Raw genomic sequence first — 16731 nt, 5'->3', positions numbered from 1 at the left:
ATTTTGCCTTCGAATATGAATACAAATTCTGCTCAAGCAGAAGAAATCCTTTCACCCTCAGAATTCAAGCTTGTGAATGCTACACACGATTTCTGCGATAGCAAATTCTGTTCAGGTTTTTAAAAAAAAAAAAAAAAAAAAAAAAAAAAAAAAAAAAAAAAAAAAAGGTGTGTGTGTATGTGTGTGTGTTTGCAGAGGCGCAGACAGACAGCTCCAATTAATGGTCTGTGTGCACAGAACCTAATGGCTCTCATTAAATTTGCAGCCACAGGGAGAAGTGACAATACATTTGGACGGCATGCTACAATAACTCTTGCAAAGTGAGTAGTTGCTATTACTCGTTAAGTTCAATTTTTTTTCCTCAAGTGAGCAAGCACATAAACAAGTATGTTAAATTTCACGAGTGTCACCCTTTGTGCGTTCACACGTTAGCTGTATTTTAGAGCAGGCCTTCTCATATTTTATTTCAATAACAATGCCATTGAGTGTAATCTGTGCTTTATTGATCTTCTGACCGATTTTTGTCAGTATTTAAGGCCCCTGACTTCCTGATCGGGTTATATATCACAGCACTCCTTTGGCTTGTCCCATTCGTGAAATTTTAAAAGCATGGTATCTGAAATATGAGCTGGGAGACAGAGGTAGTGTCTCAGTGTGTGTCAGACAGTGTCAACAGTGTCAAGACCGAGTCCAGCCAGAGGATCTCTCTATCGGAGGAAATAAAACTGACAGCACATAAAACACCAAATTATATTAGCATCTGTGTAGGCAGATGTGGCAGGTCCTCACTAAAACAACAAATGGTTTAAAAGCAATATGGATACCAATCTTTCGAGGTAAAGGTCACTTGGCTCATAAGGATGCTGTTCTGCCTGAGATGAAGTCAAACACCTGCCAAGTAAGGAGGAGGGGGAGGGGGGGTTACTTACAGCCAATGAGAACGGCCGTTGCCATGGTGGCCACCGTGTTTGGCGCGTCGTTGAGGTTCAACATGTGTCCCGACATCTGGTTCAGGCTGTCTACCGCATATTTAAACATGAAGGGCACCAGCACATTGGTAAGCTGGAGGTTGGGAGGAAAATGGCGAGAGAAGGGGGTGGGGGTGGACAACAGAGAAACAGAGTATGTGAGAGACAGCGTGAGCTTAGGAAGCATGCTGATGAACGATAGAGTGGCACTGCATTAGGGGAAGAGTGTTTTGCGCACACTCCTCTAGACAGATCTGGAAATGAGTTGGTTGATGCATGCGCTAATGGAATTGAAATGGTTATTAAAGCTAATTAAAAGCTTGGGGACAGCTGCTCGGCTGTCGAGCTCTGCCTCGCATTAGACAGGGCCGGAGCGTGTATGCAATGTGCCATTTCCCCTTAATTTGCTCCCCCACTTTTGTTTTAACCCTTATGCCCAATGGGACCATGAAAGCGAGGGATGGCATTTTAGGTGAATGGAAGCATTGCAGCTTTTGGGGGATTATTTCCCCACCTTGTGTTCCCGAACAGCATAATGTTTAAGCACGAACAAAGCACAAAGCAAATGGACTTTAACTACAGTCACGCATGTAAGGCTGCTATGAACAGAAATAGTGCTTCAAAATAACAGTTTTTGCAACAGGCAAGAAAAGCACAATTACCAATTACTGAAGCGGGGGGGGAAAAAAAACACACAGAATTTGCTGCCAACACCTAGCTAATAACTTCATTTTTAAGCCTCTCTTCCATATGTCTACAGCGCTGCCCTTTTCAATAAAGAACGTGTCTGAGGGTGAGTTGACTGAAGCCAACTTTAATTAGCAAAGCAACTTGTATGAGTTTAACACTGGATAGGTTGAATGCGGCTAAAAATCCACTGCGGTCATGACAAAAAGGCTGTTTTAAGATTTCTCAGGGTGATATATATTTTAATGAAGGACCGCTGATGGACATTCTTTCCTCGTATGAATCTACCCAGCGTGATTAGGTGGCGCGGACCCACACAGGCTGATAAAACGATGCGGGTTATCAGTTTCTGACACGCTTGTCAATCTTTATCTACGTTTCCAGATATGCCCTCTCCTGAACTCCGGCGTGAACGCACAGCGAAATATTAATGCCCCCTTCCCTTGCACCTGATCCTGCGGGACTGCGGCATGCTGGGGGCACAAATCCCAATCCTTCATAGATACATAATAATACAGTATACTACATTTTTACTGTGACTGGGCTCAGTGATGGAGAACAACGCAGCAGCAGTTCATTTGTGCTCATGCGTGAGAAAAGGCGGAAATAAACTTGTGAGTCGCGATCCTGTCAATCATCTTTTGGGTGCAAATTAGTGACAAATCATAACAGGGAAAACAAATAAGCAGCCAAATTGTACCGCTCCTCTTTGTTGACTGTTAAGCTGCTCTGTAAAAAAAGTTTCAAAAAGGCAGTGGTCTATTAATCTTTGAAATGATTCAAACAGCAGCACATCAGAAGGACTTGAGATAATTGAAGCTAGACAACACAGGCATTAAATAATGGAAGCAATGTCTATCATGCTGGTGGGAATGACAAATTAACAGACATCTTCCCATGGTTCAATCGTATCAGCCTACCTTAGCTCCGGCAAGCAAGCCGAGTGAGATGGCCACTCGAGCTCGCAGATCCGGTCGATCTTTTGGCCAAACATATGCAAACATGGCTGATAGGATCTTGGCTGAGTCCACCTCCCTTAGCTAGGGAAAGAAGAAAAAAAAAATATGTTAATTCTGTACCATGTTTTCATACTAATGAGAAAGGGGGATGCAAGGCATTGAAACAAAAAAAAAAAAAAAAATAAAAACATGCAATCAACTCAAGGGCTGGAAAGTCAGTCCTTTAGCCTTTACTTTGCTCACAATAAAAATAATTTTTCTGCAGTTTTAGAACAAGATTATCAAAGTCTGGCTCTGCATGACTCACAGCTGTGCACAGTTTAGCATTTTCCTTTCTCCAACACACAATTCACCTCATGATGGACTTGATAATTAACCGTAGGGATGAATCTGATGACACATTAAAGCTGCGTGTGCTAAGGTCTTCCGGGAATATAATTAGATTAATTTTCTTTTTAAAATTATGTTAAACCGAGCACATTTTACTTTAAGCATTAAGCAGAATTTGAGTCTTTCTTTAACCAGGTCAGGCCCTTGATTTTAAAATCTCATTTACTAAAAGGCACTTAGATAGTGCGTAACATACAGCCACACAAACATGACACCGATGCTCGAGTTACCAGCTAAAAACAGCTTCTTGTCTCAAACAAACTTGCAACTATGCTTGAGTACTACATTTCATCCTGATCACTGTAAGCTCCCAGTGATTGAGAATCACTGTGAACTCTTTTAAACACTCAATGCTTGAGTTTGCTTTGCATAAAAAGGTGTGCCAATAAAGTAAATTTACCTCTCTTGTATTAAACAAACTATATTTTCCTAAAGTCAGCACTTTGCACAAGTTACACAAGAGCGCCCTCTGACCAAGAACAAGTTTCCATCCTCGAAAAAGCGATGGCCAAGTTTAAAAGTTTAGAAGGTAAAGGCTTCTCTGAGACCGCAAACAGACACATATTGTTGTGCTGCCAAGGGATGCGGTGTCATATGGCCCAGGCAGAAAGCAGCAGTAGCCACTGCAGGTGGTGCCTGGCATCCCACGCAGCTTATCTCCCTAGAGCCGCCCTGCGCCTGCGCATGCCAACCAACCTGTTTACGCCGTCAACCCACCTGCTGCTGTTACTGTTGCAAAAAAAAAAAAAAGAAAAAAAAAAAGAGCAAACTCTCTCTAATCCTGTCAATATGGTAACATATAAAATGAGGCACCGGCAGAATGGCAAGGGAACAAAATAAATCAAATTAAAAATAGCCAACACCTGTGCTTGGTCCCATCCAATGAGGCAACACGATGAGGAGAAAATTAAAAAAAATAAAATAAAATAAAATAAAGTGATGAGCTTCACTTCACTTCTCTGACTGAACAATGAGAAGAAAACTGATTTGATTTCAGTCCAAGGTAAATTCTGAACTGATCTTTTATTCTGTATCAGTACTGATTGCTGAGTTAGCTAGTCAGATAAGAACACCTACAATACCTATAATACCTGCTCATTCATATAATTATACACACCAATCATGTGGCATCAGCGCAATGCATAAAATCATGTAGCTACAGATCACGTTCATCATGTAGCTAAAGATCAAGAATTCAGTTAATATTCTTACTAAACATCAGAATGGGAAAAACATGATCTCAGTTACTTTGACTATGGCATGATTATTGGTTGATTTGAGCATTTCAGCAAGAGCTGATCTCCTGGGATTTTCACACACAACAGTTTCTAGAGTTTACGACGAATGGTGTAATATCCAGTGAGAGGCAGTTCTGCAGGCGGAAATGCTTTGCTGATGAGCGAGGTCAGAGGAGAATGACCAGACAGGTTCAAGCTGACAGGAAGATTAAGAGTCTTTATGACTGTACTTTACACCACTCTTTACAACAATGGTGAGCAGAACACGCAGATCTCAGAGAACACAACACGCAGAACCTTGGGGCAGATGAGCTACAACAGCCGAAGACCTCACTGAGGTCTGCTTCTGTCAGCTATGAACAGGAATCTGAGGCAACAGTGGGCACAGAATCACAGAAACTGGACAGTTACAGATTAGAAAAAAAGACCTAGACTTCCTGAAGGTTTGATGTGCTGTGCGTTTTGGAGATGCTTTTTTGTACACCATGGTTGTAAGCTTACCACATTTTTGGGATCTGCACTCAGGCCTCCCCCTGCATGACCATGCCAGCATGTTCTGTCTGGTATCTTTACATGCTGAAAGACAAATTAAAAAAAAATATATTAATCATAATATTTTCATTATGGAAATCTTTAGTGCATTTACACAGTGTTTTAGGAATACTTCAGAAATCTTTGGAAAATTAAAAAAATTAAAGTGTTGCTTTAAAGGAAAATAAATTATCTTGAGTGCTTTATAAACTCATATCAATTACAAGGTTATATTAGAGCAAACAATACAAGATAAAAGAAAGGAAACAACAACAAAAAAAAAGAAACAATTATGTGGGAATACGTTTATCTCAAAATGAGATTCGCTCCCACTCCAAAACAGAGATGATTGCATTTATAAGAACACTTGATACAAGGAAGGTCATTAAATGTACTTTTATGGCTTCCAGCATTTGTCGATTGGTATCTCCTCGACTGGACGTCCATGTTGATGACAGATTGAGACCCTGTAACGATCAAAGAAAACAAAGAGGCACTGACTAAATGAAGAACTATACCAAAAACAAGAAAAGCACATAAAGCAGGAGAGGAGTATTTATTGTTCCATTTTTGCTTTTTTTTTTTTTTAATAATGCGGGCCGGGCAAGCAACAAAAGCCACTTGAGGGCAACAGCAAACATAAAAGCAGAAATTCTGTGCAGAAGACAAGCTGAACATCAATTTCCAAATTTCTATACAAAATTTTTATTGTCTAGTGAAACAGTCAGAGCATTAATAAAGAATACGTGCAAAAAAAAGGCTGATATGTAATAAATGATAACAAAGGAATCAGCGTGTTCCAGTGTGTGCATGTGTGTGTGTGTGTGTGTGTGTGTGTGTGTGTGTGTGTGTGTGTGTGTGTGGTGGCTTTTGATTACATCTTTATGCCGTGCTCTCTTCATTTGCATTCTCTTTTTTATTATATTTTGCCAGTTTACATAAAATTTGGGAGGAAGCATACACCTATGAGGCGTGTTAAGGCACACCTAATAAGTCATGACACCGATGCAAATCTCCAAGCCAAAGCTTTTCCTTCATCACTGTCTGTTTTCTAACCCTCATCACTCGATGCAAAAATAAATAAATAAATAAATAAATAAATAAATAATCCCCAAAGTCTCAATAATGCTTCCTTAAGAAGCTTCTGAGGCACAATTTTCCTTTTTTTTTTTTTTTTGTGGATATGGATATCGCTTTTCTGCAGTCTGGCTTCACAGTATGGAAGCCCAGTAAAGCCACCGAAGGAAAAATAAAACCATTCACTAAGGTATAACAAGAAATATTTTCAAAACTACTACTTAACATCTATAACTTTTTTTTTTTTATATTATGAATATTCATTATACATTCACACTTCCAATGCCAAAAGAATTCAAAGAGAGTCTGTGAAAAGGTTATTTATAAATACCCTAACACAACACACGCTCACGTCTACTCGCTTGTATCGCTTTCATATCATATTTTAAATGGTTTTAAAATATCATCTTATTAATAACGCAATGGGACTTTTATCAAGGTGCACACCTTTACATACAGATCCCAGACAAATGTAGAACCTACTCTAATTAATTCCTTAGTTCAGTACAGACACACTGAAATGACAGCAATAACCTACAAAAAAACTATGAACCTCTGATTAATCAAATCTGTCAGTATCCTGAGTTCTCTAAATTTGTTATTAAGCCCTAATGTTGTTATGAATTCATACTGAGGCACAAACCCATATGCAAATTGAAAACCAAATGAGTGGTCAATGATTGAAACTGGGCATTAAAGTCCTCAGATCATTGAGATGTTACCAAAAATGCACTTAATGGTGTGTGCATGAATGGCAGTCTTTTACTACTTAACATGAAGAGCCACCTGAGGCCTGATTAAAAATACTAAGATGGAAAATCTGTTTTAAAAAAAAAAAAAAAAAAAAAAAAAACGTGACAAACACAGAATGGAACAGTAAAGACATTAGTCTGCTTGTGAGCAAGAGCTACTAAATGAAGCCTCGGCTGATAAATAATGTGCTAGCTGAGCTCTTTGCTACTCTTCTCAGAGGTTATTGATGGATCGCTGGTGGACAATGCTGCCTAGTCCACACATGACCCAAGTGAGGTCCAAAAAATAAAAAGTTGCGTCTTAAATGGCTCTGAAGTGGTTTTACCAAAACACCAGTTGACCCATGTTCTTACACTTGAAAGACCTTAAAAAAACAAAACAAAAAAACATGTAGCTTATTTGCGTGCCTCTATCCTTGTCTCATCTTGTCTTCGAGAGAATCATTTTCACAAGAATAAGAGATTCAGGTCGACCCCAGTGACCCATAATGCACTAGGACAAAGAAAGAAATACAATTGTATCAGGGGCCTGTACAAGTGTACTAGTACAATACTAGTATATACAGTGGTGCATGAAAGTTTGTGAACCCTTTAGAATTTTCTATATATCTGGATAAAAGAGTTACAAAAGTAGACAATTAAACAAAAGAGGCAAAAGTATTATACTTGGCCATTTATTTATTGAGGAAAATGATCCAAGATTACATATCTCTGAGTGGCAAAAGTATGTGAACCTCAAGGATTAGCAGTTAAATTGAAGCTGAAATTAGAGTGAGGTGTTTTCAGTCAATGGGATGATCAGGTGTGAGTGAGCGCCCAAAGCACTTTTGTGTAAAGTGGTTACTCAACTATCTCTAAAGAGTTTCGACTCCACCAATCCACAGTCAGACAGATTGTGCACAAATGGAGGAAATTCAAGACCATTGTTACCCTCCGCAGGAGGAGTCGACCAACAAAGATCACTGCGAGAGCAAGGCGTGTAATAGCCCGCAAGGTCACAAAGGAACCCACGGTAACTTCTAAGCAAATAGAGGCCTCTCTCACATTGGCTAATGTTAATGTTCATGCGTTCAACATCAGGACAACACTGAACAACAACGGTGTGCATGGCAGGGTTGCAAGCAGAAAGCCACTGCTCACCAAAAACAACATTGCTGCCCATCTGCAGTTTGCTAAAAATCACTTGGACAAGCCAGAAGGCTATTCAAAAATGTTCTGAGACCAAAACAGAACTTTTTGGTTTAAATGAGAAGCATTATGTTTGGAGAAAGGAAAACACGGCATTCCAGGATAAGAACCTTATCCTATCTGTGAAACATGGTGGTGGTAGTATCATGGTTTAGGCCTGTTTTGCTGCATCTGGGCCAGGACAACTTGCTATCATTGATGGAACAATGAATTCTGAATTATATTAGAGATTTCTAAAGGAAAACGTCAGAGCATCTGTCCGTGAACTGAATCTTAAGAGAAAGTGGGTCATGCAGCAATATATAATGATCCTAAGCACACAAGTCGTTCTGCCAAAGAATGATTAAAGAAGAATAAAGTTAATGTTTTGGAATGGCCAAGTCAAAGTCCTGACCTTAATCCAATTGAAAAGTTGTGGAAGGACCTGAAGCAAGCAGTTCATGTGAGAAAACCCAACAATATCCCAGAGTTGAAGCCGTTCAGTACTGAGGAATGGGCTAAAATTCCTCCACGCTGACGTGCAGGACTGACCAACAGTTACTGGAAACGTTTAGTTTAGGGGGGGTTCACACCAGAAAAAGCAAAGGTTCACATACTGTTGCCACTCACAGACGTGAAATATACAGATATGTAATATTGGATCACTTTCCTCAATAAATAAATGACCAAGTATAATATTTTTGTCTCATTTGTTTAATTGGGTTCTCTTTATCTACTTTTAGGACTTGATGTTTTTGGTCATATTGATGCAGAAATATACAAAATTCTAAACGGTTCACAAACTTTCAAGCACCGCTGTACACATACATGATTTGATATCGAAAAGCCTCACTCTTTGGGTGGGTGGAAAAGATACTAGTTTTAGTTTAGTGATGTTTTATTCATGTAAAAACAGCCCACCAGTGACCCTTAATGCACCCAGCCAAAGAAATACAATTGTTTCAGTGGACTGTACAAGACGCCTCGTTTCTACCAGTACACCATCCACCATTAACTCAAGCAATGTGCTGTGTAAAAGGTCACACTTAAGCACACAAGGACCACACAGGAAAAAGGCACTAACAGCCATAAAACTGAAGTTTTTACACTCACCAGCCACTGTAATAGGAACATCTATATCTATACCCCTGCACTTTCTTGCAATTATCCAATCAGCCAATCATGTGGCAGCAGCGCAATGCACAAAATCACGAAAATACAGATAAAAGGCTTCGGTTAATGTTCACATCAAACAGAACGGGGGAAAATGTGATAGGAAAACTACTCTTTACAACCGTGGTGAACAGAAATGCATCACAGAACACATAATGTGCCGACAGGCTAGATGGGTTAGAATAGCAGAAGACCACGTTGTGCTCTACGTATAATTGCATGAATGAGCCAGTGTCCTATTATAAATATAATGTAATAATAATAAATAATAAATATAATAAAACTGACAAACTTTTAATAACCAAGCTGACTCTCTGTAAACTTCTGTTCACAAGATAAGAGAAATTTTGGCATGAGGCATGAAAGCAATACTCTGCATTATTTAATTTACCCGAACAATAAACAAATTTTTTTTAAGTGTTGTTCTTCAACAAAAGTATAATCATTAAAAAGTTATGATCAAGATTTACGTACTGTATATTTTTTACAGTACATCTTGTGTGGGAAAGTCTAAAGCCTTATTTGAACTGGATTCGTTTATCAGTGGGACGTCTGTAATACATTTTTTTACACTTCTCCTCAGTAATAAAACTCTCACATCTGGACAGCAATAAAATGACCACAGGAGAAGCAAGTTTCTAGCGGGTTGGATTTTCTACATGGTCACATGATTATGCATCGTTGACAACATGGCATCCAAGTGGTCAAAGAGGCACAGGAGTAGGGAAGAGACACTGGCGTTTGGGGCGAACCAAGGTTCAACAACTTAAAAGATACTATAAAACAAATAAACACGAAGTATATGAAAAGCATCAATTTTTCATTTCGTATTTTGGGAAATTTAATATCTGGGGGAAGGTCATTGATGCTCGCACTACAAGACTAAATATACAGGTAGCAGAAGTCAAAACATCTGCATCGAAAATCATGGACGTGTATCCGGATGCGACTAAAATTATCAGACGACTGCTGAGTTTGGAGAAAACCAGTAGGTAACTCTGCCTGTAATTTTAAAAAAAACACAGGCACGGCCAAACCGGACAGAAATAAAATCACAGAGGAGCACTTATAAAATAGGAAATTTCCCAAGGACCCCATGTAAATTTAATCCCATCCAGATAGGACTTGAAGAAAAGACAGTGAATGTAAGTGAGGAATTAACTGTTTGTAGTGTTATAGTGTAACTGTGAACTGATTTGAAGAAAAAAAAAAAAAAGTTCAACAGGAAAATCAACTCTGAGGTTGTGTAACGTAGCCTAACACACTGGCTTATTTCGTAATGTGTGAATTCTGTAAAAAAAAAAAAAAAAAAAAAAAAAAAAACCTTCATAAATCCATGAAAACTGAATCCTATCACTACAACATACAAGCATACAGGAATCAGAAACAGTGTTAAAAGGTAAGTCATGATCTGAAAATATTCTGTTAACTTAAACAGTTCATCAAATCTGCTTTAAAGGATCAGACTGCATTCAATTGTAGGTATCTGTGTTCTCTACACTCGCACACTCTGAAAGGACAAACTTGTGCCTATGCGACCTATATTTTTAGCATAATTAGACTCTCACCTAGAAACAAGAATCACTGACAAAAGGTTAATTAGAGACCACACTAGTTAAAGAACATTTTTACACACATGCCAGTGCACCAACACTATTGTACGTGCTTTAGATTCTGATCCTACAACCCCCTTACTTTGGGTTACCATTTCTCTTAAATGTGAAAACGTTATTTACAATTATAAATTAACGTTCGTTTGGTGGATGTGGTCCCTGGAGGACTAGGGGTTAGGCCTCAGCGCTCTCATCACTGCGGCCCGGGATCGATTCCCAGCCAGGGAACCGACCTCAGCCACTGGGGTTGCACAAGACAGTGCACTTCCAGTGCCGGTCCCAAGCCTGGATAAGACTGGCGAGGGTCGCGTCAAGAAGGGCATCCGGCGTAAAAACTGTGCCAAATCAAATATGTAGACCAATGATCTGCTGTGGAGACCCCTAACGGGAGCAGCAGAAGTAAGAAGAACAAGGAGTTCATTTGGTGGACGTGTTTATCCAAAATGACTTCAATTAGTAGAATCTATTTCAAGCACGGAGTTCAGAAGACCATTAATGCTCGGTTCTGTACTTTAATTGAATACTACCTCACTCACAAGTCACTGAAATTCAAATTAATGATAAACAGCTTGATAAAGGGCTCAACCAAAGGTCTCTGAAAGTCCTGGAATTTGAACTTTCCAGCCACTAGCACAGATCCGTAACTGCTGAGCTAGCACTTACTCATTATCTGAGCTTTAAATACACAACTGATAGTAAAATCCTTGATTTTAGATAGTTTCAAAATCAGAAAACACAAAAACATTCAAGCAGGTATATTTAAAATTCTAAGTGGTTCACCGAGTGCTTGTACAAAGCATTATAAATCACAAACACAGCTATTCTTCTAAGATATTCAATTAACAACGATTAAGATGCTATTAGGAAAATCCCAATCCCATTTTTTTTTTTTTAAACATTTTCAACATAGCACTGATGTCCTGATAAACCTTTGGCTACATATTGTATATCATCACGGCCATATGTGCTTTTTGAACATCGCCTTCCACTTTTAGTCCCCCTTTGCTGTTATAATAACTTCCACTCTTCTGGGAAGGCTTTCCGAAAGATTTTGAAGTGTGGCTGTGGGGATTTGCCAATTCACCCACAAGAGCATTAGTGAGATCAGGCACTGATGGTGGGTGAGGAGGTCTGGGGTGCAGTCTGTGTTCCAGTTCATCTGAAAGGTGTTCAGTGGGGTTGAAGTCAGGGCTCTGTGCAGACCACTCGAGTTCTCCTACACCTACTTTGGCAAACCATGCACAGGGGCACTGTCATGCTGGAACAGGTTTGGGCCTCTTAAGATGGCTTGACACGGTATGATATTCGAGTTGATTTTTGCTGTCGCAGGCACAATCGCACATCATAAAAGATAATCTTTGGTCAGGAGTTGAGATCAGTGGTCTGGAATGCATATGACATACTCGCTCACCGGTGGCCGATTCAGTGTACCTGCGACCAAAGACAAAGTTCTGCAGGGTCAAGAAATTGTGCTGAAAATCTCAGCACGAGCACTGCTAGGACACTCGTCTAAAATCCGCCCATAGGAGGAGGCATATAATTACACAAAATTCAATGGCAAACCATAAACAAACACATGGCATTTAAAAGAAGAGCAGTTTGTTGAATTTGCCACAGCAGACAGAAGGTGTCTATAACCTCATCACAGTTATATCATGACAGGACAAAAAGAGACGTGACATGGAAAGATATTTAGGAAGAATTACAGCTTCCAGGTGTGTATCTAGCTAATTAGCATGCAAATGCTCTGTCCATAGAGTTTATTTACTATTATGGCAACGTGAAACTATTTTTATGCTTTCCAAACATGTCTTGCGTTGCAACGCACCCAGTATGGCAAAACCTAGTAACTATCTTCATTGCTTAATTTGAGAAGAAGAACACGTTATCACACAGTCTGTTACGGAATTCTTATTGGGATCATCTCACAGAGTGTGACAAGTAATAATTGTAATAATCTGCTGGAATCGCATAGTGTAAAACCGGCTTTAGTTCCAGTGAAGGGAAACTGTAATGCTACGGCACACAAAGACATTCTATACAATTGTGTCCTTCCAACTTCGTGGGAACAGTTTAAGGAAGAACATATATGGGTGTGATGGTCAGACGTCCACAAACTTTTGGCCATATAGTGTACATTGATAACATATCTTCATCTACAGTCTTGTTTTGAAAGGAATCCACATCGATCCCTCTGTCCTGCAACGGTTCACCTTCCAAACCTCGCTTGGGCTAATAAAGAATCGGGAGCGGCCCTGATTAGGACTCCATCCAGAGGAAATGTCAAGGACCAATCAATGAGCGTCTGTTAAAACAGTATTGGAAAGCCACTTGAGTTCCTTGAGTGCTGTAAAAGTGACAGTGTTAGGCTTCTGTGCAAGCCTGAGTGCTGATAATCTGCAGACACATACCCAGTCATTACTCGCTAAGCGCTGGCGAGTGTCGTGGCTACCTAATCTCATTCGCGGAGGGAGGGAATGCGTTTGCAGCCTTATCTTAGCTTGGCACAAGTCACAAAATATGACAAACATTTGCTCTGACAGCTGCCTTCATGTGACAATGCCACAATGCTCCACATCCCCTACGTGAAGGCAGGTCGTGCTAAAGTGGCACTACAGAGCGGCGACTAATGTAATACTGAGACACTTTCATTTTTGCTATAATCAAGAAGTCACCTCTCGGTTGATCCCTCTTTGTTGTCAATAACTGTAGAATTACTCTGATCTTCCCCTGCTGTGTTTGTTCTTTAAAAGTCAGGATTTCCTGTTTTTAAAATCTTGCAGAATATTCCGACCAAAGCACTGCACCAAATAAGGTTATTATTAGTATGTTAGTATTACATATTAAATATGCCATCATCTGTACTGCTATAGCATACACTTTATTAATCAGCCAATCATGTGGCAGCAGCACAATGCAAAAATCATGCAGATACAGGTCAAGAGCTTCAGGTAATGTTGACATTAAACATCAGAATGAAGAAAAAGTGTGATCTCTGTGACCTTGATTGTGGCATGGATGTTGGTACCAGAAGGGCTGGTTTGAGTGTTTCAGAAACTGCTAATCTCCTGGGAATTTCACACACAACAGTCTCTAGAGTTTACACAGAATGGTGTGAAAAACAAAAAACATCCTGTGAGTGGAGTTCTGCAGGCTGAAACACCTCGTTGATGAGAGGGATCAGAGGAGAATGACCAGACTGGTTCGAGCTAACAGGAAGTCTACGGTAACACAAATAAGCACTCTTTGCAACTGTGGTAAGCAGAAAAGCATCTCAGAATGCACAACACATCAAACCTTGAGGTGGATGCGCTACAACAGCAGAAGACCACATCAGGTTCCACTCCTATCAGACAAGAACAAGAATCTGAGTCCATCATGAGCACAGACTCACCCAGACTGGACAACCGAAGACTGGAAAAAGACCAGGTGATTTTTTTTCTAATCTTCAACTACCCAGTTTCGGTGAGTCTGTGCCCATGATAGCCTCAGATTCCTGTTCTTGTCTGATAGGAGTAGAACCCAGTGTACTCTTCTGCTGTTGTAGCTCATCCACCTCAGGGTTTGATGTGTTGTGCATTCTGAGATGCTTTTCTGCTCACCACGGTTGTACAGAGTGCTTATTTGAGTTACTGTAAACTTCCTGTTAGCTTAAACCAGTCTGGTCATTCTCCTCTGATCCCTGTCATCAACGAGGTGTTTCAGCCTGCAGAACTTCACTTACAGGATGTTTTTTGTTCTTCGCACCATTCTGTACCTCAAGAGATCAGCAGGTTATGAAATACTCAAACCAGCCCATCTGGTACCAACATCCATGCCATGATCAAATTCACAGAGATTACACTTTTTCTTCATTCTGATGTCAGATGTGAACATTAACTGAAGCTCTTGACCTGCATCTGGATGATTTTCTGAATTGTGCTGCTGCCACATGATTGGCTGATTAGATAACTGCATGAATGTACAGGTGTACAGATGTTCCTAATAAAGTGGATGGTGAGTGTATATTAACAGCTTAAATACTTGCACCCTACTTTCACAGAACGAGAGCAAGGAAAAGCAAGACTTAACCTCAGGACAGATTTAAACCATCTCTTTTCCACACTTTTCCACACTCTTTTCTATACTATTTGCCATGAAAGTAACTGTTGATCAGTAATGACTTTTCCTCAAACCCTGACTCATCCAGGTTCTACTGGACAGAAAGGGTCATAATAAGGAAAACATCATAGCAACAGCACAATTTATGCATGAGAATGTTGATCCACCTTTTGCATTTTTAATATCATGACCATGCTAGGTGAAAGCTTCACTCGCAAAAACTCGAAACCTGAAACAACACATGAACCTTTCATCTTTTTTTCATACCATTGTGAGATTTGATTAAAAATGTGAGGAAAACATGGAATCTGCACTTGCCTACTAGCAAATAATAAAAGTATTGAAAAAGGTTAAGTTGATTTTAAAAAAAGAGAGAGAAAGAAATCTAATTAAAATAAAGAAATACGATATTTCGGAAGCTGACATACCCCAGTCCTTTCACTTTCCTATTTGCAGATTGTGCATATCGTGTAGATTTTCTGATGTGCGCACGCACAGCGGTGGAAAGCTCAGCATTGTGTGGGATTAGTCAGAAGCAATAGCAATGCTGATAGCAGTGTAGGTGTAACCTGTATTGTTGTGTACTTCTGTAATAAATTATCAGCTTTGCTCAAAACAGATTCTGCAGAACGTATTTATCTACAACACATTAAAATATTTTTGCTTAGTTATTTATTCGGAATCTGTCATGTCACTAAACTGTAGTGGGTGGAACAATCAAACATCACTTTATAAACTACGTGCCAGACCCACACACTCAATTAGCAAAATGGCAATAAAACTGATTTTTATTTAGTTGATGAACTTTATTCAAATTATTACCAATTACTATTAATTACTGTGTGTTTTATACATTGTTTAGTTTTGTAAATGAGAGTTTTAGAGAAACTAAAGCTCTGATTCCTGATTATCGATTTATTCAGGCAGTCAGTCCGACACTAGGGCTGAATCCTGAAAGACTCCCTCTATGACATACAGTGTACTAGGTAGTAGGCTTGGGTGATATGGCGGTGCAATCGGATATTGGCGATGATTGACACGTGACTCGATGACATTGTCTGACAGGAGATAATCACCCATGCTGCATGAACGGAGCAGCGTTTTTGCATGGAGCATGTTGTGTGTTGATATAGAAAAATAGCTCACACCACAACATACGGTCTGAGAAAGATTCCAAGCATTATCCATGCAGCTTATATATTCAGAGAGATCGGAGTGGTTGTAAAATTAGGAGAATATAGTTCTTCACTGCGAGTGTGCACTGTCACCACAGCTGGCTGTCTTTTTTGTCGCTGGCAAATGCTGCACTAAACTAGCGCTCTGTCCATGCCCCAAGGCGGCTACAAAGCTAGGTCTGAGAGACATAGATTCTCTAGGATGGTGTACTTGGATATAGGAGTGGAGATCTGATGCTTGAGAGTCTCAGGGTTTGTTTTTCTTTTTTTGCTAAGCCTACAAACAGCTTGGGTTGGATCCTCCAGTTCCTTACTTTCATTTGGTTTTAAACCAAAATACTGCCAAATGACTGATGTAGTGCCTTTCTTACAAACCAACCTATTATCATCCGTGTTCGCGTCTGTTAATCCGAAGATTGTTTCACTTTGCCAAATGCCTATTTTTAGATATCGCTCAGCCCTATTAGGTCGGGTGCATAACCACTGACTACCACCGTTTCCCAATGACTAACCCCTGACAACCACCGTTACCCAACAACCAATCACTGACCACCACCGTTACCCAACGACTGACCACTGACCACCACCGTTACCCAACGACTAACCACTGACAACCACCGTTACCCAACAACCAATCACTGACCACCACCGTTACCCAACGACTAACCACTAACCACCACTGTTTCCCAACGACCAATCATTGACCACCACCGTTACCCAACGACTAACCATTGAACATCACCGTTACCCACGACCAATCACTGACCACCACCGTTTCCCAACAACTAATCACTGACTGTCGCTGTTACCCAAATCTCTTCTTGGCTGTATTTACAAGTAATAAAAGCAAGTTATTCCACCTGTAGCTGGTTCCTTCATGTCTATTTCCCCACTCACTCA

General features: G+C 39.9%; 1 protein-coding gene across 1 annotated transcript in view; it reads right to left on the bottom strand.

The window, feature by feature from the left end:
• Window positions 1–16731, bottom strand: part of abcb7 (ATP-binding cassette, sub-family B (MDR/TAP), member 7) — a 35376-nt gene that overhangs the window by 16480 nt on the left and 2165 nt on the right. The window contains exons 2-5 of the mRNA XM_034305811.2: window positions 5169–5240; window positions 4744–4818; window positions 2576–2695; window positions 930–1062 (exon numbers count right to left, since the gene is read on the bottom strand). Of these exons, the coding sequence (XP_034161702.1) occupies window positions 930–1062; window positions 2576–2695; window positions 4744–4818; window positions 5169–5240 (400 nt within the window). The remainder of the gene's footprint in view (window positions 1–929; window positions 1063–2575; window positions 2696–4743; window positions 4819–5168; window positions 5241–16731) is intronic.

This window comes from Pangasianodon hypophthalmus, chromosome 7, assembly GCF_027358585.1.
Source record: "Pangasianodon hypophthalmus isolate fPanHyp1 chromosome 7, fPanHyp1.pri, whole genome shotgun sequence".
Taxonomy (NCBI): Eukaryota; Metazoa; Chordata; class Actinopteri; order Siluriformes; family Pangasiidae; genus Pangasianodon; species Pangasianodon hypophthalmus.
The sequence above is the reverse complement of the archived record's forward strand: the minus strand, read 5'-3'. Positions and strand labels throughout refer to the sequence as shown.